Below are 16,516 nucleotides of genomic sequence, written 5' to 3'. Positions count from 1 at the left end.
AGGAGTAAATGAAGAAGAAAACTGTCCCCAAGTCGGTAGAATTCGAAGAGCCTCGCACTTCTCCCCTGTTCACCCTGCCCATGAATTCGGACGCCTCTGAACAGAACTGCCTTTGAGGTTTGGGTACCATTCTGGGAACAAGAGACTGGGGCTTGTTTCTCATCTGCAGTTTGCTGAGTTTGCAGCCCACAGATGCATTCAACAATGACAGGGCAAGGAGGAAGGATGGCAGAGAGGCAAGGGTAGCAGGAAAGAGGAAACTTTACCACAGTATATAGTGGCACAGAATTGGCATGGTGAGGATTCAAGGGGAGACTAGAGTAGACCCCAGAGGTTAGCTGGGAGCACAGCCTGGCTTGCTGACACCTTCTCCTTAAGAGGCTGCAGAAACCTTGGGTGGACCAGTTGCCAAGGGGCAGGGACAGGGAATAGCTGTGCTTCTGCAGTATCATCGTGCAGCATCCGCACCAGGTGCCTGACATCGCCGCCAGCTGCAACACAACAGAGACATTATCAGGGGACCACAGTACCAGATACACAGCCTCCCCACTCCTGACTTGTGGGCAATCACCTAAGGACATTACCACTCTCTCCTCCCACCTCTGCGGGCTCTGGCTGCCAAGGGTGCATAAGGACTGTAAAAGGAGAAGCTAGATCAGGAGGGGGAGGGATCAGACTTGGGTTCTGTTAGCAAATACAGTGGGTTTTTTTCAATATGTATTTTATTTATTTATTTTGGCTGTGCTGGGTCTTAGTTGTAGCATGCGGGATCTTTTTTTTTCTTTTTTTCTTTTTTAAATCTTCATTAATTATATTCACACAGAATCTCCAAATTCCTTGCACGTGGTAGCGCATTCTCAGATCTTCACAATTCAGTTTTTTTTTTAGTAGTTGATGGTTCTTATTTATTTATTTTTTTACATCTTTGTTGGAGTATAATTGCTTTACAACGGTGTGTTAGTTTCTGCTTTATAACAAAGTGAATCAGTTATACATATACACATGTTCCCATATCTCTTCCCTCCTGCGTCTCCCTCCCTCCCACCCTCCCTATCCCACCCCTCTAGGTGGTCACACACCACCGAGCTGATCTCCCTGTGCTATGCGGCTGCTTCCCACTAGCTATCTATTTTACGTTTGGTAGTGTGTATATGTCCATGCCACTCTCTCACCTCGTCACAGCCTCTCCCTCCCCCTCCCCATATCCTCAAGTCCATGCTCTAGTAGGTCTGTGTCTCTAGTTATGGCATGCATGTGAGCTGTAGTTCCCTGAACAGGGGTCGAACCCCGACCCCCTGCATTGGGAGTGCAGAGTCTTACCCACTGGACCACCAGGGAAGTGCCAGCAAAATAGAGTGTTACTGATTTGTGACTGTGCATTTCAGACCTGGCACCTACTGTTTTACAGAACTGGAAGAATTCATTCAAAAAGAGCCTGGGCCCTAATCTCAGTATCTTCCAAAGCTCTGTCCCTCCAGGACTGGCCAGGTTACTTTTAACTTTCCTTGAAGCAAAAAACAGACTTATTAAATTTGTCCAAATTTGTTCAAAACCACCTAAATTTTTTTTTTTTTTTTTTGCAGTACACGGGCCTCTCACTGTTGTGGCCTCTCCCGTCGCGGAGCACAGGCTCCGGACGCGCAGGCTCGGCAGCTATGGCTCACAGGCCCAGCTGCTCCGCGGCATGTGGGATCTTCCCAGACCGGGGCACGAACCCGTGTCCCCTGCATCGGCAGGCAGACTCTCAACCACTGCACCACCAGGGAAGCCCTAAAAATTTTTTTTAAACCATCTGCAGAAGTCAGGAAAAAGAACACAGCTGCAGAGGTGCTGGTGCCGAAGAAGAACTTTGATTTTTATTGTGTGACCCGCAGTGTCTGGGAGGATGTGGAAGTAGACCCCAGGATCAGAAAGAAAATGTCCAAGGTCAAGACTGTGGACACCGAGATTCCTTCCCTGTCCTAGAAGGCAGCATAGAGCCTAACACTTGTAGATCTTTAATGATCTCGCATGTGAGTTGGGGTAGGTCTCTCAGATCCTTCCACATGGAGCATATGTAAGATCACACTATTATTACGTTAAAAGGCCCCTTTTCTCTAAAAGATGAGAAGGGGATGGAATGAAGGGAATAAGAATGGACAGAAGACGTCCTCCTGCCACAGTTACGTATTTTGCTGACATGGGAAGAAGAGATTGAATGATGAGCAGGCAGGGGAACAGAGGCGTGGTCCAGGATCAACCCAAGACTCCACCAAGGCATCTTTCTTCTTCCTTTTCTCAAAAGTGAAGGGCTCAGGGACTTCCCTGGTGGCACAGTGGTTAAGAATCCGCCTGCCAGTGCAGGGGACACGGGTTCAGTCCCTGGTCCAGGGAGATCCCACATGCCACAGAGCAACTAAGCCCATGCACCACAACTACTGAGCCCGCGTGCTACAACTACTGAAGCCCGTGTGCCCTAGAGCCCACGCTCTGCAGCTACTAAGCCTGCGTGCCGCAACTACTGGAGCCTGCACACCTAGAGCCCGTGCTCCACAACAAGAGAAGCCACTGCAGTGAGAAGCCCTCACTGCAACGAAGAGTAGCCCCCGCTCGCTACAACTAGAGAAAGCCTGCGCACAGCAACCAAGACGCAATGTAGCCAAAAATAAATTAATTAATTAATAATTTTTTTAAAGGAAAGGGCTCAGTGACATCACTTATAGGGGATAGAATGCCTAGATGGAGAAGAAAAGTCATCTCTTCCCCCAGAGATTTGTTCTACATTATGCTCAGACGTTCAGATTTCAGGAGATGTTTATAAAGGAGACTAACTCAGAAAATCTGAGCAGTAATCGTGCATTAAACAAACCATTAAGTCTGTAGTTTCTCATCTCCGAGGTGCCTATACTACTATCTACTTAATCTGTTTCACAAAGCTCTTTTTATTTTTATTTTATTTTTAAGTCTACAGCACCCAGTATTCCCAGGCAGTCTCCCATCCAAGTACTAACCAGGCCTGACCCTGCTTAGCTTCCGAGATCAGGCGAGATTGGGTGCATTCAGGGTAGTATGGCCGTAGACCACAAGACTCTTTTTAAAATCAAATTATGCAATAGATATAAAAAATATTTTAAAACTTGATAGTACTTTTTACATGTAAGGTGGCACTCACTGTTATTGTTCTCACTTTCTAAATGTTGGAAGCGTTCATGGTTTTGGCCAGCTGTGTAGGCCAGCTGTGTCAGGCCAGCTGTGTCATGAGAGGTAGAATAAAAGAAACCATTGTTGGGAGACTGTCACCCCAGTTCTGAACCTTACCTTTGGGGCTTTAAGTTGTATGGTGGTAATTCTATGCTCTTCAGTTTCCTTCCCCAGTGTGCATTTATGGCAATAGAAGTTGATTATTCCCAGAATTAGTTCTTATTCCTTTGGGTGATTTGGGTTTGGATACTGGAGAGTTACTCCCACCCAGTAGCCAGGACACAGAGTCCAAAGGCTTCAAGTCTCTCTGCACTAGCAGTTTGATTCTTTGTCCAGTACCCACTGAGCTTCCATATGTCACCGTGATGAATCCCTACTAGGGGAAGATCGTCCTACTGGCTTTGTGAATTGAACTAGTCTTCCACGTTCATGGTGAGGTAACTTTTTATTGTGATTAAAGAAACACATAACAGGTCCTACTGTGTAGCACAGGGAACTATATCCAATCTCCTCGGATAAACGATAATGGAATGTAAAATAGTTAGCTAGTGGGAAACAGCAGCATAGCACAGGGAGATCAGCTCGGTGCTTTGTGACCACCTAGAGGGGTGGGATAGGAAGAATGGGAGGGAGGCTCGAGAGGGAGGGGATACGGGGACATATGTATGCATATGGCTGATTCACTTTGGTGTACAACAAACTAACACACACACAAAAACAGATTATTGAAAAAAGAATGTATATATGTGTAAAACTGAGTCACTTTGCTGTACAGTAGAGATTGGCACAACATTGTAAATCAACAATATTTCAATTTTAAAAAAACATGCATAACAGAAAATTTACCATCTTAACCATTTTTAAGCATATAGTTCAGTAGTGTTATAGTACATTCACACTATTATGAAATAGATCTCCAGAACTTTCTCATCTTGCAAAACTAGAATTCTATACCCATTAAACACATGGTGATACAACTTTTTTGTTTGTTTTTTTGTTTGTTTGTTTTTGGTTTTTTTTGCGGTACGCGGGCCTCTCACTGCCGTGGCCTCTCCCATTGCGGAGCACAGGCTCCGGACGCACAAGCTCAGCAGCCATGGCTCATGGGCCCAGCCGCTCCACGGCATGTGAGATCTTCCCGGACCGGGGCACGAACCCACGTCCCCTGCATCGGCAGGGGGACTCTCAACCACTGCGCCACCAGGGAAGCCCATGGTGATGTAATTTGTAAGAGCTTAGTATATTCAAGGAATTTGGGGGGACCAACTACTGGGTCCAAAAGTGCTAAGAATAATTGACAGAGAAAGAGATGCCCAAAATGCTGCTCTGTGCCAGCACGCCTTGCTGAGGCAGTGGAAAGACATTGCTGAGAGTATGTGTCAGAAAGACCCTGATGATCCTAGACTTGGGATGTGGGACAAGGAACATGGGATGTTCCTTGAGGGATGCTGCGGGATGCTGCATTCTCAGGGTACCTGGCTGCCGGCCGCAGCACTAGTCCACTTCCTAGGCTAGTGTGGCGTGTCAGTCCTCTGCTGTCATTTACTGAGGAAATCTATACTCTGTCAAAGGAATTGCAACTTGTATTTTTCTTCTGGTTAGAAAGAACATGTTCCTTAAGGCCATTTTGAAATTATTAGAGTCATAAACAGCGGGTGTGAGCTAAGATGCCAACTCAAAGCATCTTGGCTCACCTATCACTAGTTGAACTAGTTGGAGCATCTAAGATGATTTCCTAAATTAGCTACTGATTGTGGTCAGAGAGTCAGACATACAACTACATACAGAACTGTGTGATAGTAAATTTGTGTGATTTTAAGCCAGTAAGTTTGGAGTAACTTGTTCAGCATCAGTAGAAGCTAATGCAGTACAAGTAGGCATGATACTTTGAATATGTGTGATAAAACAAGGATAAATAACTATAGTTTGATTTATTTTTATTATTTATTTTCATTAATAAACCTCAGACGCACCCGCTATTTGAAGCTTTTTAAAGTGATAAAGGAGTCTAAAGGCAGTGATAAATATGTCTTAGGTGCCCATCCTTTTCCTGCCATCCATCAAAGAGAAAAAATGGGGACTTCTCTGGCAGTCCAGTGCTTAAGACTTCGCCTTCCAATGCAGGGGGTGCGGGTTCGATCCCTGGTCGGGGGAGCTAAGATCCCACATGCCTCGTGACTGAAAAACCAAGACATTTAAAAAAAAACCAAAAAACAATATTGTAACAAATTCAATAAAGACTTTAAAAATAGTCCACATCAAAAAAATCTTTAAAAAAAAAAAGAAGAGGAAAAAGCATGTTTAGAATGAAAGTAAAGGCTATTAAGTGGTTCAAGGTGCAAGAACAGTTTAAGAGGAATGGTGCTGTTACTTATTTTTTTAATTTACTTTATTGAAGTATAGTTGATTTACCATGTTGCGTTCATTTCTGCTGTACAGCAAAGTGATTCAGTTTTACATATATACATTCTTTTTCATATTCTTTTCCATTATGATTTATCACAGGATATTGAATATATGGGTGCTGTTATTTAGATTTGATTTTGATCAGCATGCTGAGACAGACACCTACTACCCCTTTCAGTGTACTTTTTTTTTTAAATTTATTTTTGGCTGTGTTGAGTCTTCATTGCTGCACGCGGGCTTTCTCTAGTTGCAGTGAGCGGGGGCTACTCTTTGTTGTGGTGCGGAGGCTTCTTACTGTGGTGGCCTCTCCTGTCGCGGAGCACGGGCTCTAGGCGCATGGGCTTCAGTAGTTGTGGCTCGCGAGCTCTAGAGTGCAGGCTCAGTAGTTGTGGCGCACAGGCTTAGTTGCTCCGCAGCATGTGGGATCTTCCCGGAACGGGGCTCGAACCCATGTCCCCGCATTGGCAGGCGGATTCCCAACCATGGCGCCACCAGGGAAGTCCTTAGTTTACTTTTAAAGCCATGTAATGTCACAGCCTAAGATTTAGTGTTCACAAAGAGGAAAATATGTCCAATAGCACAGCACTTCCAAATCGTTGGGCATGCCTTGGACTGAATTCTCGTATATTATATTACCAACCTGTTCCATTCTGCTTCAGTAAGGATCAATCCTGGTCTTAACATTTTTTTAAGTAGTTGAGAGATTTAGCTGAAACTGCTGCCTTTAAGGGAAATCTCACATAATTTATTTCTACTTCAGCCTCAGGAATTGTCAAAACAAGAAAATACATATTTTCACATTTGATTATTAGCCCTATATTTGTTTACATGTTTATTTATTTATCAATCTATTTCAATAAGAGACTCTTAAAAGATACAGGTTTGGATGATCTAAAGGATTTCTCTATTTTTGGAGTAGATTTTGCCGTCTCCTCTTGATAATTAATTTGCCTTCTCAAAAATAACCATAATTTCTTTGTGAACAAGGTAATGTTTTTCTGAATTTGTATTGCAGTTTACACCTAACGTGTTGCTTTTTTTCCCCTGCGTCTCTCAAAATAACATTGAAAAGAATCAATCCATTTAAAACTAAATGGTTATCAAGCATATACCCATGATGATAAGTGATAACTAAATTATAGGAAGGAAAACTCTGGTTTCTGTTTGGGTTGTTGGTCTTCTCTTTCTTACTGCATATACCTAGATCAGTCTTCCACTTACTGTAAATTAGAGTTCAAGCTTTACATCTTTTAAGCAAAGAGGTATGAATATATACTTTTTATTTTTACACCCAAACAGTTGCCCCTGATGACCCCAGCAGAAAAATAGATGGCGATACCATTATTTTTGCAAACGTTCAAGAAAGATCAAGTGCGGTATATCAGTGTAATGCCTCTAACGAATATGGATATTTACTGGCAAATGCATTTGTAAATGTCCTGGGTAAGCTCTCCCTTTATTAAAGACATGGCAAATTAAATTAATGACTGCTGTTGTTTTTCATTCATTCAGCAGAAATATATTAAGCATCTACTAGGCAGTGGCACAGAACTTGGAGCTGGAAGGGATATACAAAGATGGATAAGATACAAACCTTGCCCTAAAGGAAATTACAGTCTGGCCTTAACGTTCTTTCATAACATGGTTTTTACAATGGCAAATTCCTCATTGTAGAGATAATCAAAGAGGCTGCTCTGTTCATAGACAGTTACATTGTGTCCAACCCCTCAGAAGGAAAAGAGCATAGGTCTGCTCTTCCTAACTGAACGTGACTGCTTGTTCCATCCTTAGAAACTGACAAGTTGAATGACAATTTCATGATTCTGATTTTTGAAAGTGTCATTAATCATAATGTTTGGCTGTGACCTAAGTCACGATGTACATTTATTTATCAATTCATAACAATATGTTTAGAAAACGGTGACATAAACATATTCTGAAAGGGTTGGGTTTATGTGAACATTGTATTTCTCATATGGGACAAAACTATGAAAATACCAAATTTGTTAAGAATTTATGTGAGAATTGTTTTCATGATGCCGGGGAATTATATTTCACCCCTGTAAGTGGAGTAGGTTCCCTTTCAAACAAAATTAGGGTCAGGAAGCCAACCAATATGTGGTATTTTTTCCTTCATGCTTGAAATGATGGTCAGTAAATCACAGGAAGAGCTGAGCCCTTAGGATGTTGGTGGAGGGACAGGAAGCAGTTTTGATTCTGGTGCTGTTTTGAGTCATCAGCATTCTGCTTTTTTTCTGCTGGCTTGGATGTTCGCCACCTCTCCCCCCCACCCACCTCCGTTATTATCCCGAGGTTCTGATGGGCCAGTCATCCAACAAAAATGTATTTGGCCATTATTTTTTTGTGCCAGACACTGCGCTGGTTTATGGGGAGAAAACAATAAAAAGTCCCATTCCCTGCCTGCAAGGAACTCACAGTGTAGTTGGAGAGATAGATAAAGAAATCAGTTATTAAAATACTGTGCCTGATTAAGATGCAGGCCGTGAGGCAGAGGGAGGAAACTTGTATTCTTCCACGTTGAGTGACCGGCAGGGTCATACATGCCTGAGAACATAAGGGGAGAGATACGTTGGCTGTGCCTTAACGTGAATTCTAATGACCTGAAAAAAAATACAGTAAAATACAAGTAGGCCTAAGTGTTTATTTTATTTTAATATTTACTTTACCTTTCCAAAACGTTTTTAGCTGAGCCACCACGAATCCTTACGTCTGCAGACACACTCTATCAAGTCATTGCAAACAGGCCTGCTCTCCTAGACTGTGCCTTCTTTGGGTCTCCTCTGCCTACCATCGAGTGGTAAGTAGCGGCCATATCTGTTTGTCATGTTTACATTTGCCAAAGCCTTCGAATTTCTCAATATGTGGGGTTTTAGTCAGAGAACAGACAGGAAAAAGGCAGTGCAGAAGCCATCATCCTATTAATTATTAAATGTATTCACAAATATTTATTAACGACTCACTCTGTGGTAAATACTGTCACATGGATGATCTCTTTGGCGGCACGCTTTGTCCATCCCAGAGGGATACGTAAATGTTTTTGAAAAAAATTAAAGTGGCTGTATTTTACAGTGCTACAGACATCACCCGGGACGTCACAAATGGTGGCTAGAGGGACGGGTTGGGGGACATTCCTTGATAATAAAATATCATTTGGGGCAGACGCAGGGTCCATAAGCTTAAAAAACAGAATTTGCGGGCTTCCCTGGTGGCGCAGTGGTTGAGAGTCCGCCTGCCGATGCAGGGGACACGGGTTCATGCCCCGGTCTGGGAAGATCCCACATGCCGAGGAGCAGCTGGGCCCGTGAGCCATGGCCACTGAGCCTGCGCATCTGGAGCCTGTGCTCCGCAATGGGAGAGGCCACAACAGTGAGAGGCCCGCGTACCGCAAAAAACAAAACAAAACAAAACAAAAAAACAGAATTTGCTATTACCAGTGTTCCTCTCCCACTGAGTGTCCTGGCTTGGATCCAGCCAAGCTCCCCTGTATCCTTTCACTCCCTCTTTCGACCACATCCCTTTTCACATACCACTCGTGGTAACAGTCCTGCTCATCCTCCCAGCTTGCTTTAGCATGAGCTGAAAGAGACAAGGCCAGGAAAGGCAGCAGCTCAGAAAGAATGAGTGAAAGAAAATTGGAACATTCATTTATGGATTGTCTATCAGGTGCCGGACACTATGTGGGGCTCCACTTCCTGGTGTGAGATTAAAGCCAGGGGTAGGATGGAAGCCCAAACACGGATGCTTGTGCAGAAAATTTCCTAGCAAAGGAGATGGATTAACGCTTAGTTTCACATGGCTTTTCATCCATCCTCACTTCTCCTGTCTGAACACTAACCTGGAAGCTCAGTGTGGACATACTTTACATGCATACTTTCTTCTTCTCCTTCCCTGAATATGTTCCTATTTATACTCCCAAAAGTACAACCCTTGTAACCTTGAAGTCAAAATCTCTTTAGAATTGTAACGCGTAGATGGAGTTACAAACACATCACAGTAGGGGGGAAAGGTCAAAAAGAGCAGTCTTCATTGTGTCTATATTATTACTTATTAGAGATAAAATAGGTACTAATGTGTTTATTAAGCTATGAATCTCTTATAATGAAAATTACAAATTAAGTGTTTTGTATTGTCATCCTAATTCTTCAAACACCATTTATCGCTGAATTCTCCAGTTTGGCATCTGTCTTTGCATTAACCCCCCTGATTTACAAGTATGCGATATGCTTGTGCGGCTTCCAAATGCCTCTGACCTTGATACTGTAATGCAGATCGTGTGGTGTGTTGGACCTTGAACAGGGCATTTCATGTCTGACTTCAAATTATAATATTTTTATTCGTCTTTGTGATCGTTTTCATAATGAAGGTTTAAAGGTGCTAAAGGGGGTGCTCTTCGTGAAGATATCTATGTTTTACATGAAAATGGAACTTTGGAAATTCCTGTGGCCCAGAAGGACAGTACGGGAACTTATACATGTGTTGCAAGGAATAAGTTAGGAATGGCAAAGAACGACATTCACTTAGAGATCAAAGGTGAGGCAGAGGTGACAAACATTTTTTCAGTATTATGAGACTTTGAGCAAATTCTCCAGCTTTTTAAAAAAAATTTACTTTATTGAAGTATAGTTGATTTACAATGTTGTGTTAATTTCTGCTGTACAGCAAAGTGATTCAGTGATACATATATGCATTCTTTTTCATATTCTTTTCCCTTATGGTTTATCACAGGATATAGAATAGAGTTCCCTGTGCTATACAGTAGGACCTTGTTGTTTATCCATTCTATATGTAATAGTTTGCATCTGCTAATCCCAAACTCCCAATCCAACCCTCCCCCACCCTCCTTCCCCCTTGGCAACCACAAGTCTGTTCTCTATGTCTTAATTCTGTTAAATTCTCCAGCTTTGGCAATGGATAACGGTAACTTTCCATTTCAGATCCAACGAGGATCATTAAACAGCCTGAATATGCAGTTGTGCAAAGAGGGAGCACGGTGTCCTTTGAATGCATAGTGAAACACGATCACACTTTAATCCCCACTGTCACGTGGCTGAAGGACCACAGGGAGCTGCCCAGTGACGGAAGGTATTTGAAGACAATTTCTTTCCTTTCTCTTCCTTCTCTTTTTAAGCTGCTCTTGAACTAAAGGTTTATTGTACAGTAACTTAATGGTTATGTTTTTAAAGTTTCTGAAGTCTGCTCTCTCTCCAAAGTAGATATACATTTTCTCTTCATGCTATAGAATATTTGGACCTAAAAAGGTATCAAGTTATAGAAATAAGACCCTGAGAATGTTTGTCTGTCTTTGTGTCGGTCTCCTGTGTAATTCAGGATGTGAAAAACCTTTCAGGTCTTGAACAACACTAACTTGTACGGTGCACTCTCAACAGATGTTTTCATTCCCATTTTACAAATAAGCAGAAATATGATCTCTTTAATCATCAGAGTGAGCCTGAATCTTCGTCAGTATTTTACAGGACACTAGTTTTTATTTGGATGGGGAGTTTTCATTTTACCTAAAGCGAGTAGAAGGAGGAGAAGAAAAAAAAAACAGGTAAAGAGGGCCTCCCTGGTGGCGCAGTGGTTGAGAGTCCGCCTGCCGATGCAGGGGATACGGGTTCGTGCCCCGGTCTGGGAGGATCCCATATGCCGCGGAGCGGCTGGGCCCGTGAGCCATGGCCGCTGGGCCTGCGCATCCGGAGCCTGTGCTCCGCAACGGGAGAGGCCACAACAGTGAGAGGCCCGCGTACAGCAAAAAAAAAAAAAAAAAAAAAACACAGGTAAAGAATTTGAAAGAGCCTGAGCGCATTGCATTCCTTTAGCTTGGTATGAAAGAAAGGTCATGCCCATTTTCCAGGTGAGGCTCTCGATTTGACAAAGTACACAGAGTCAAAGATGAGAATTTTAGCTGATGCAGAGGGGCACAAGCATCACCCCGATGGGAAGGAGTGTTGTCTGCTGGTAGAAATGGTTTCTGTGGCTTCTTTCAACTATGCCCAAATGGTGCCCTGTTGCTTGTAAATGGCCCATAAAAGAACTATGTGGGAATTTGGAATTAACGATACACACTACTATATATAAAATAAACAACAAGGGCCTACTGTATAGCACAGGGAACTATATTCAATAGTCAGTAATAACCTATAATGGAAAAGAATCTGAAAAAGAGTATTATATATATATATATATATATATATATATATATAACTGAATCACTTTGCTGTATACCTGAAACATTGTAAATCAACTATAGTTCAATTTAAAATAATAAATAATAATTAATATCAAATTATTTTAAAATACACACTTTGTTAGAAATTGAGCCAGATGAGTGGTAGCAGCAGAAGCCTAGGAAAGCCCTCTGTTCAGGGTAACTGGAGCTGCCCCCAGCTCAGCTCTAGATGCCCCTGGTCTTAAGGAAGCTCCTATAACTCCAGAGGCATGGTTGAAAGCCATCAGACTAAATGACTTGACATCATTTCTAACCCAAGCTTCTCACTCATTCAAAATGTTTTCCAACTTTAATCATTATCAAAGTGGCATGTATTGTATAGGATTTTAGCTCTAATGTGCTGCAAATCTTTATCATCTTTCCCTTTTACCAAGTTCACAGTTGCTTTCATGCCAGTAGAACCGTCATTGGGTGTGTTGGGATGTCCATTCCAGCCGCTTTGAGCATGTGCTAATTACAGGTTCACTGTTGACAAGGACCATTTGGTGGTCACTGATGTCAGCGATGACGATGGTGGGACCTACACATGTGTGGCCAACACAACTCTGGACAACGTTTCGGCCAGTGCTGTGCTCAGCGTTGTCGGTAAGAGCTAGAACACATACAGAACAACTGGCTGCCCTGTTTTAGGTTGAAAGGAAAAATTGTCAGTAGTAACTGTTTGCTTGTTACAGATTTAGCATTTTATAGGTGAGTTAAATACCCACATCTTTCTTCCTTGAAAGATGCCTTTGAGGTAGTAATTTCAGTATAAATGTACTCTGTAGCAACACTGCAATACAACGGTGGTTAAGCACATTAGTGATATTTCTATGAGAAAACGGGGGGGAAATGATCTACCTTTATTTAAAATCGAAGGGGTTTTCCCCCTGTGTTGTTACTGCATGTTTATCAATGCTGTGTCTCACAGCTAAGCATAAGGCTCAGTTTTATTATCTTAATCATGCTCAGACTTTGTCTTCTTGTGCTATCTTATATCTTTCCACTACTAATTTTGATTAAACTCCTTTATATTACTGTCCTTTCTAGCTCCCACTCCAACTCCAGCTCCCATTTACGGTAAACTAATATGAGTCCTTTTCTCTGTTTTCTTTCAAACAATTTCACATGTACGAAAGAAGTCCATTACTTTCTTTTCTCTATCATGTCATTGTGTTTCTTTAAGGAAAAGGGCTCTGTCAGGTGTTCTGCTGTGTTGTCCATTTACTGCTATAAATCATTTCTTCATTATAATTCTGGAACTTTTCACTGAATATATTGCCACTCACTTCCAAGTATTTCATGTGTTATTGCAAAGTCATTTCATTTGCTAAAAGTCCCTCTTTGACAGCATTTCCTTGTAAAGTAGCATAGTGCTTTTTCAAAAGCTATCGTCCATATTTTACAGACTGAAAAAGCAATTTCAAATATCATTCCACAACTTAGGTTTTCATTTCAATCTATTAAAAGTTGTTCTGGGGCTTCCCTGGTGGCACAGTGGTTGAGAGTCTGCCTGCCGATGCAGGGGACACGGGTTCGTGCCCCGGTCTGGGAAGATCCCACATGCCGTGGAGCGGCTGGGCCCGTGAGCCTTGGCCGCTGAGCCTGCACGTCCGGAGCCTGTGCTCCGCAACGGGAGAGGCCACAACAGTGAGAGGCCCACGTACCGCAAAAAAAAAAAAAAAAAAAAAGTTGTTCTGGAAAACTAAATGTTGTTTGGGGATTCCATTTTCAAGAAATTTACATAGGAAAGCAATGGATGCTTAGTACAACATTTGACCTTTCTATCAAAGAAAACCACCCACTCACTGTGTTCACAGAAGATAAATCACTAAAGAAAGACGAAAAGGAGGACACTTTCACGTCGCATGATTTTTCTGAGTCGGGAAGTTAAATCAATTTTTTTCCCGAAATCTTTTTAATTAAAGAACCCTCGTGTTTATTCAACGTATAAATACAAAAATTAATTTTGTGGTGAAAACTCAGCCGGATGTTACATAGTATTATGAATTATGCTGTAGAAGACATGTCCTTTATAGACAATTACTGCTTCTTTACTGGTAGGAAAGAAGTGCTCATATTTTTCTGTGGCCTCTGGTTCCCCTAAGAGCCAGAGTTACTCCCAAGAGCAAGGTCAGGAAAAGGCCCAGGGGGAACATTAACTCTCTAGATCTCAGAAGCACCATTAGAAGAGGCAGACATGCTCCTCAGACACCTTCGTCCCGACAGGCATCTATACCCTGGTGTCCTCTGAGAATAAACACACCTCCCTGTGTGCCTGACTGACTTGTACTGAGCATCCACATAAGGTTGCATGCCGAGGGCTACCTGCATATCATCAATTTTAGAATTCCCTTAAAAATATAAATATTCTTCAGGTGCCCCCAAATCTGTAATTTAGCATGTTTCAGAAAGAACACTTGCATCTTCTTTTAATAGTATGTACATTTGCCTGTATTTGTTTTTCAGCATTTCCTATTCTCTGTTTCCCATTTATTAGAAATTCAGCTTCCGTATTATTTTTTCTGTTTGTGCTCCTCTATGTTTATGAGAAGACACGCACTGAGAGTGCTGGAGAACCATACATGTCCTCCCCTGGCTTTGGTGACAAGGGATTTAGTTTCATTTCAAAGAGAAGCAAGCAGAGCTCATTGAGGGGTTCTCTTGGGTGTGCGTGTGTGTTCCCAGCAGCCTCAGCTGTTTTCATTTCCTTTCAGTTGCATGCTCACTGGCCATTACATGTGCTGTGTCTTTACAAGTCCCCTCCGAGAATAGTATCATGAGTAAAGGAGAACCTCCTAAGTCGGGTGGTTAACTATGATGTGTGTGTTTGGTCTACAGATGTCCCAAATCCTCCCTTTGATTTAGAATTGACGGATCAACTAGACAGGAGTGTTCAGCTGTCATGGACCCCAGGCGATGATAACAATAGCCCTATTACAAGTATGTGGTGTCATTTGCTTTTTCACTGACAAACTTAATGATTATTTTCAAAGCACTGTATCCCATGTAATTGAAATTGCTTGCAGAAGATATTTGCTGGCATTCTCTGCTTCATTGCTAATAGAATCAAAACAGTTATTTATGTTCTGTTATTCAGAGCTGGAGTTATTCCTGGTTACAACTTCTGGTTTGGGACACTAATTAATTGCTGAAGATGTTAATTAAGCAAGTACACTATCATTTTGTGTTTAAGATCCATAAGAATCACCTTCAATTTCTACCACAGTAGGAAGATGTATTGCAAGTTATTCATTTTGCCCATTAATATGAGAGAAAACAATAGAAGGACCAGTCTAGCTATTAGGAAATTGAGCCTTGGTGAGTAAAGTGACTTTTCAAACCCACAGTTGGTAACAGAACTGGGGTGAGACATCAGGTCTCTTTCTTTCCATTAGCCCTGGCTACAAAGTGGCACAGTCACCAATGTCACCTCCTCAGCTTGATGACATCAGCTTAGAGAATAAAATCGGGTGAGGGACCATGCCATAAGGGTACTGGAAGAGCTTAGTAAAATTAGACTATAGATAAGCTTATAAGTTTTAAAACCGAAAAGATACTTAAGAGAGTAGGCGCAAGTCTGTAATATATTACTACCTTCAGGTATATACTGCAGGAAGACGAAATTCCTTTCCGATGATGACCTAAGATACTGCTGAAGTGATGTGCGTGTTCATTTATTGCACCTTCTGGTAAAGCAGACTAGATCCAATGAAATTAAACAAAAGCATCCTCTCTATCTTGTGTTCTTTGGTGGTGTTCCTTTCTCAGTGGAGTTTTTGGTCCTTGATCAGAACACGTATTCATTCATGCTGGATCTTCCAGTTAATTCAGTCCATTAGCCAGATTTAGCTGGTGAGGGTGCTTGGAGACTCTTTTTACCCATGTTAAAATGATACCATTAGATTTAAAGGCATTTCTACTCTTTCGTTTGTTCATTCATTCAACAGACATTTATTGAGTACCTATTATGTACCAGGCATTCTTCTAAAACAAAACAGTCAAAAATCTCTGCCCATATGAAGTTTATATTTTAATTGAGGACACAAATAAGATAAAATTAATACGTGTTATGTTATTGTGTATAATGTCATTATATATATGTATATATGTGTGTAAATATATATATATATATATATACACACACGCACACACACACACACACACACTACTCAGATCTCTTTTTAAGAGAGAACCCACTACAAGGGATGTCAACACCAGGCTCCATCTGCTGCCCCCTCCCTAGGGATCAGCTGCAGTGTTCCCATGAGGCCCCTCTCTTCCTGAGCTAGTCCAGGGACTGAGCACAGCGAGGGTCCTAGATTCAGCCATGCCTCCTACAGAACTTCACTCTGGGGCTCCTTGCTGACCTGGCTGAATCTATCTGTATTGGAATCTGAGGCTTTTTCCACACACACCTCCTTCCCCTCTCCTTTCTCAGACGTCAGACCTGCATTACGGTCTGAAGATCTTCCCTGCCGTCTCCTGCTTTCTCTCTCTTTTATCTTCCATGGACTCTTCCCCAAATAAATCTCCTACACATTTAGTTCTATCTCTGCATCTGCTTCCAAGAGGAGTCAAACACACATATATCTATACACATGGTTATGTGTGTGTTCATGTTTAGGCCATGCAAAGAACAAAGCAGGAGAAGGAGAGTAAAGAATATGAGGGTCAGGGGTATAGTTACAAACAGGGTGG

General features: G+C 42.0%; 1 protein-coding gene across 1 annotated transcript in view; it reads left to right on the top strand.

Moving 5' to 3' along the window:
* Positions 1-16,516, top strand: part of NRCAM (neuronal cell adhesion molecule) — a 250,809-nt gene that overhangs the window by 195,029 nt on the left and 39,264 nt on the right. Inside the window, exons 12-17 of the mRNA XM_082633110.1 lie at positions 6,886-7,029; positions 8,293-8,404; positions 9,971-10,137; positions 10,542-10,689; positions 12,297-12,421; positions 14,657-14,758. Coding sequence (XP_082489236.1) covers positions 6,886-7,029; positions 8,293-8,404; positions 9,971-10,137; positions 10,542-10,689; positions 12,297-12,421; positions 14,657-14,758 — 798 coding nt within the window. The remainder of the gene's footprint in view (positions 1-6,885; positions 7,030-8,292; positions 8,405-9,970; positions 10,138-10,541; positions 10,690-12,296; positions 12,422-14,656; positions 14,759-16,516) is intronic.

The sequence above is a fragment of the Mesoplodon mirus genome (assembly GCF_964341445.2).
Source record: "Mesoplodon mirus genome assembly, chromosome: 9".
In the NCBI taxonomy this organism is placed as follows: domain Eukaryota; kingdom Metazoa; phylum Chordata; class Mammalia; order Artiodactyla; family Ziphiidae; genus Mesoplodon; species Mesoplodon mirus.
Note: the sequence above shows the minus strand (reverse complement) of the source record. Positions and strands in the feature narration are given on the sequence as shown.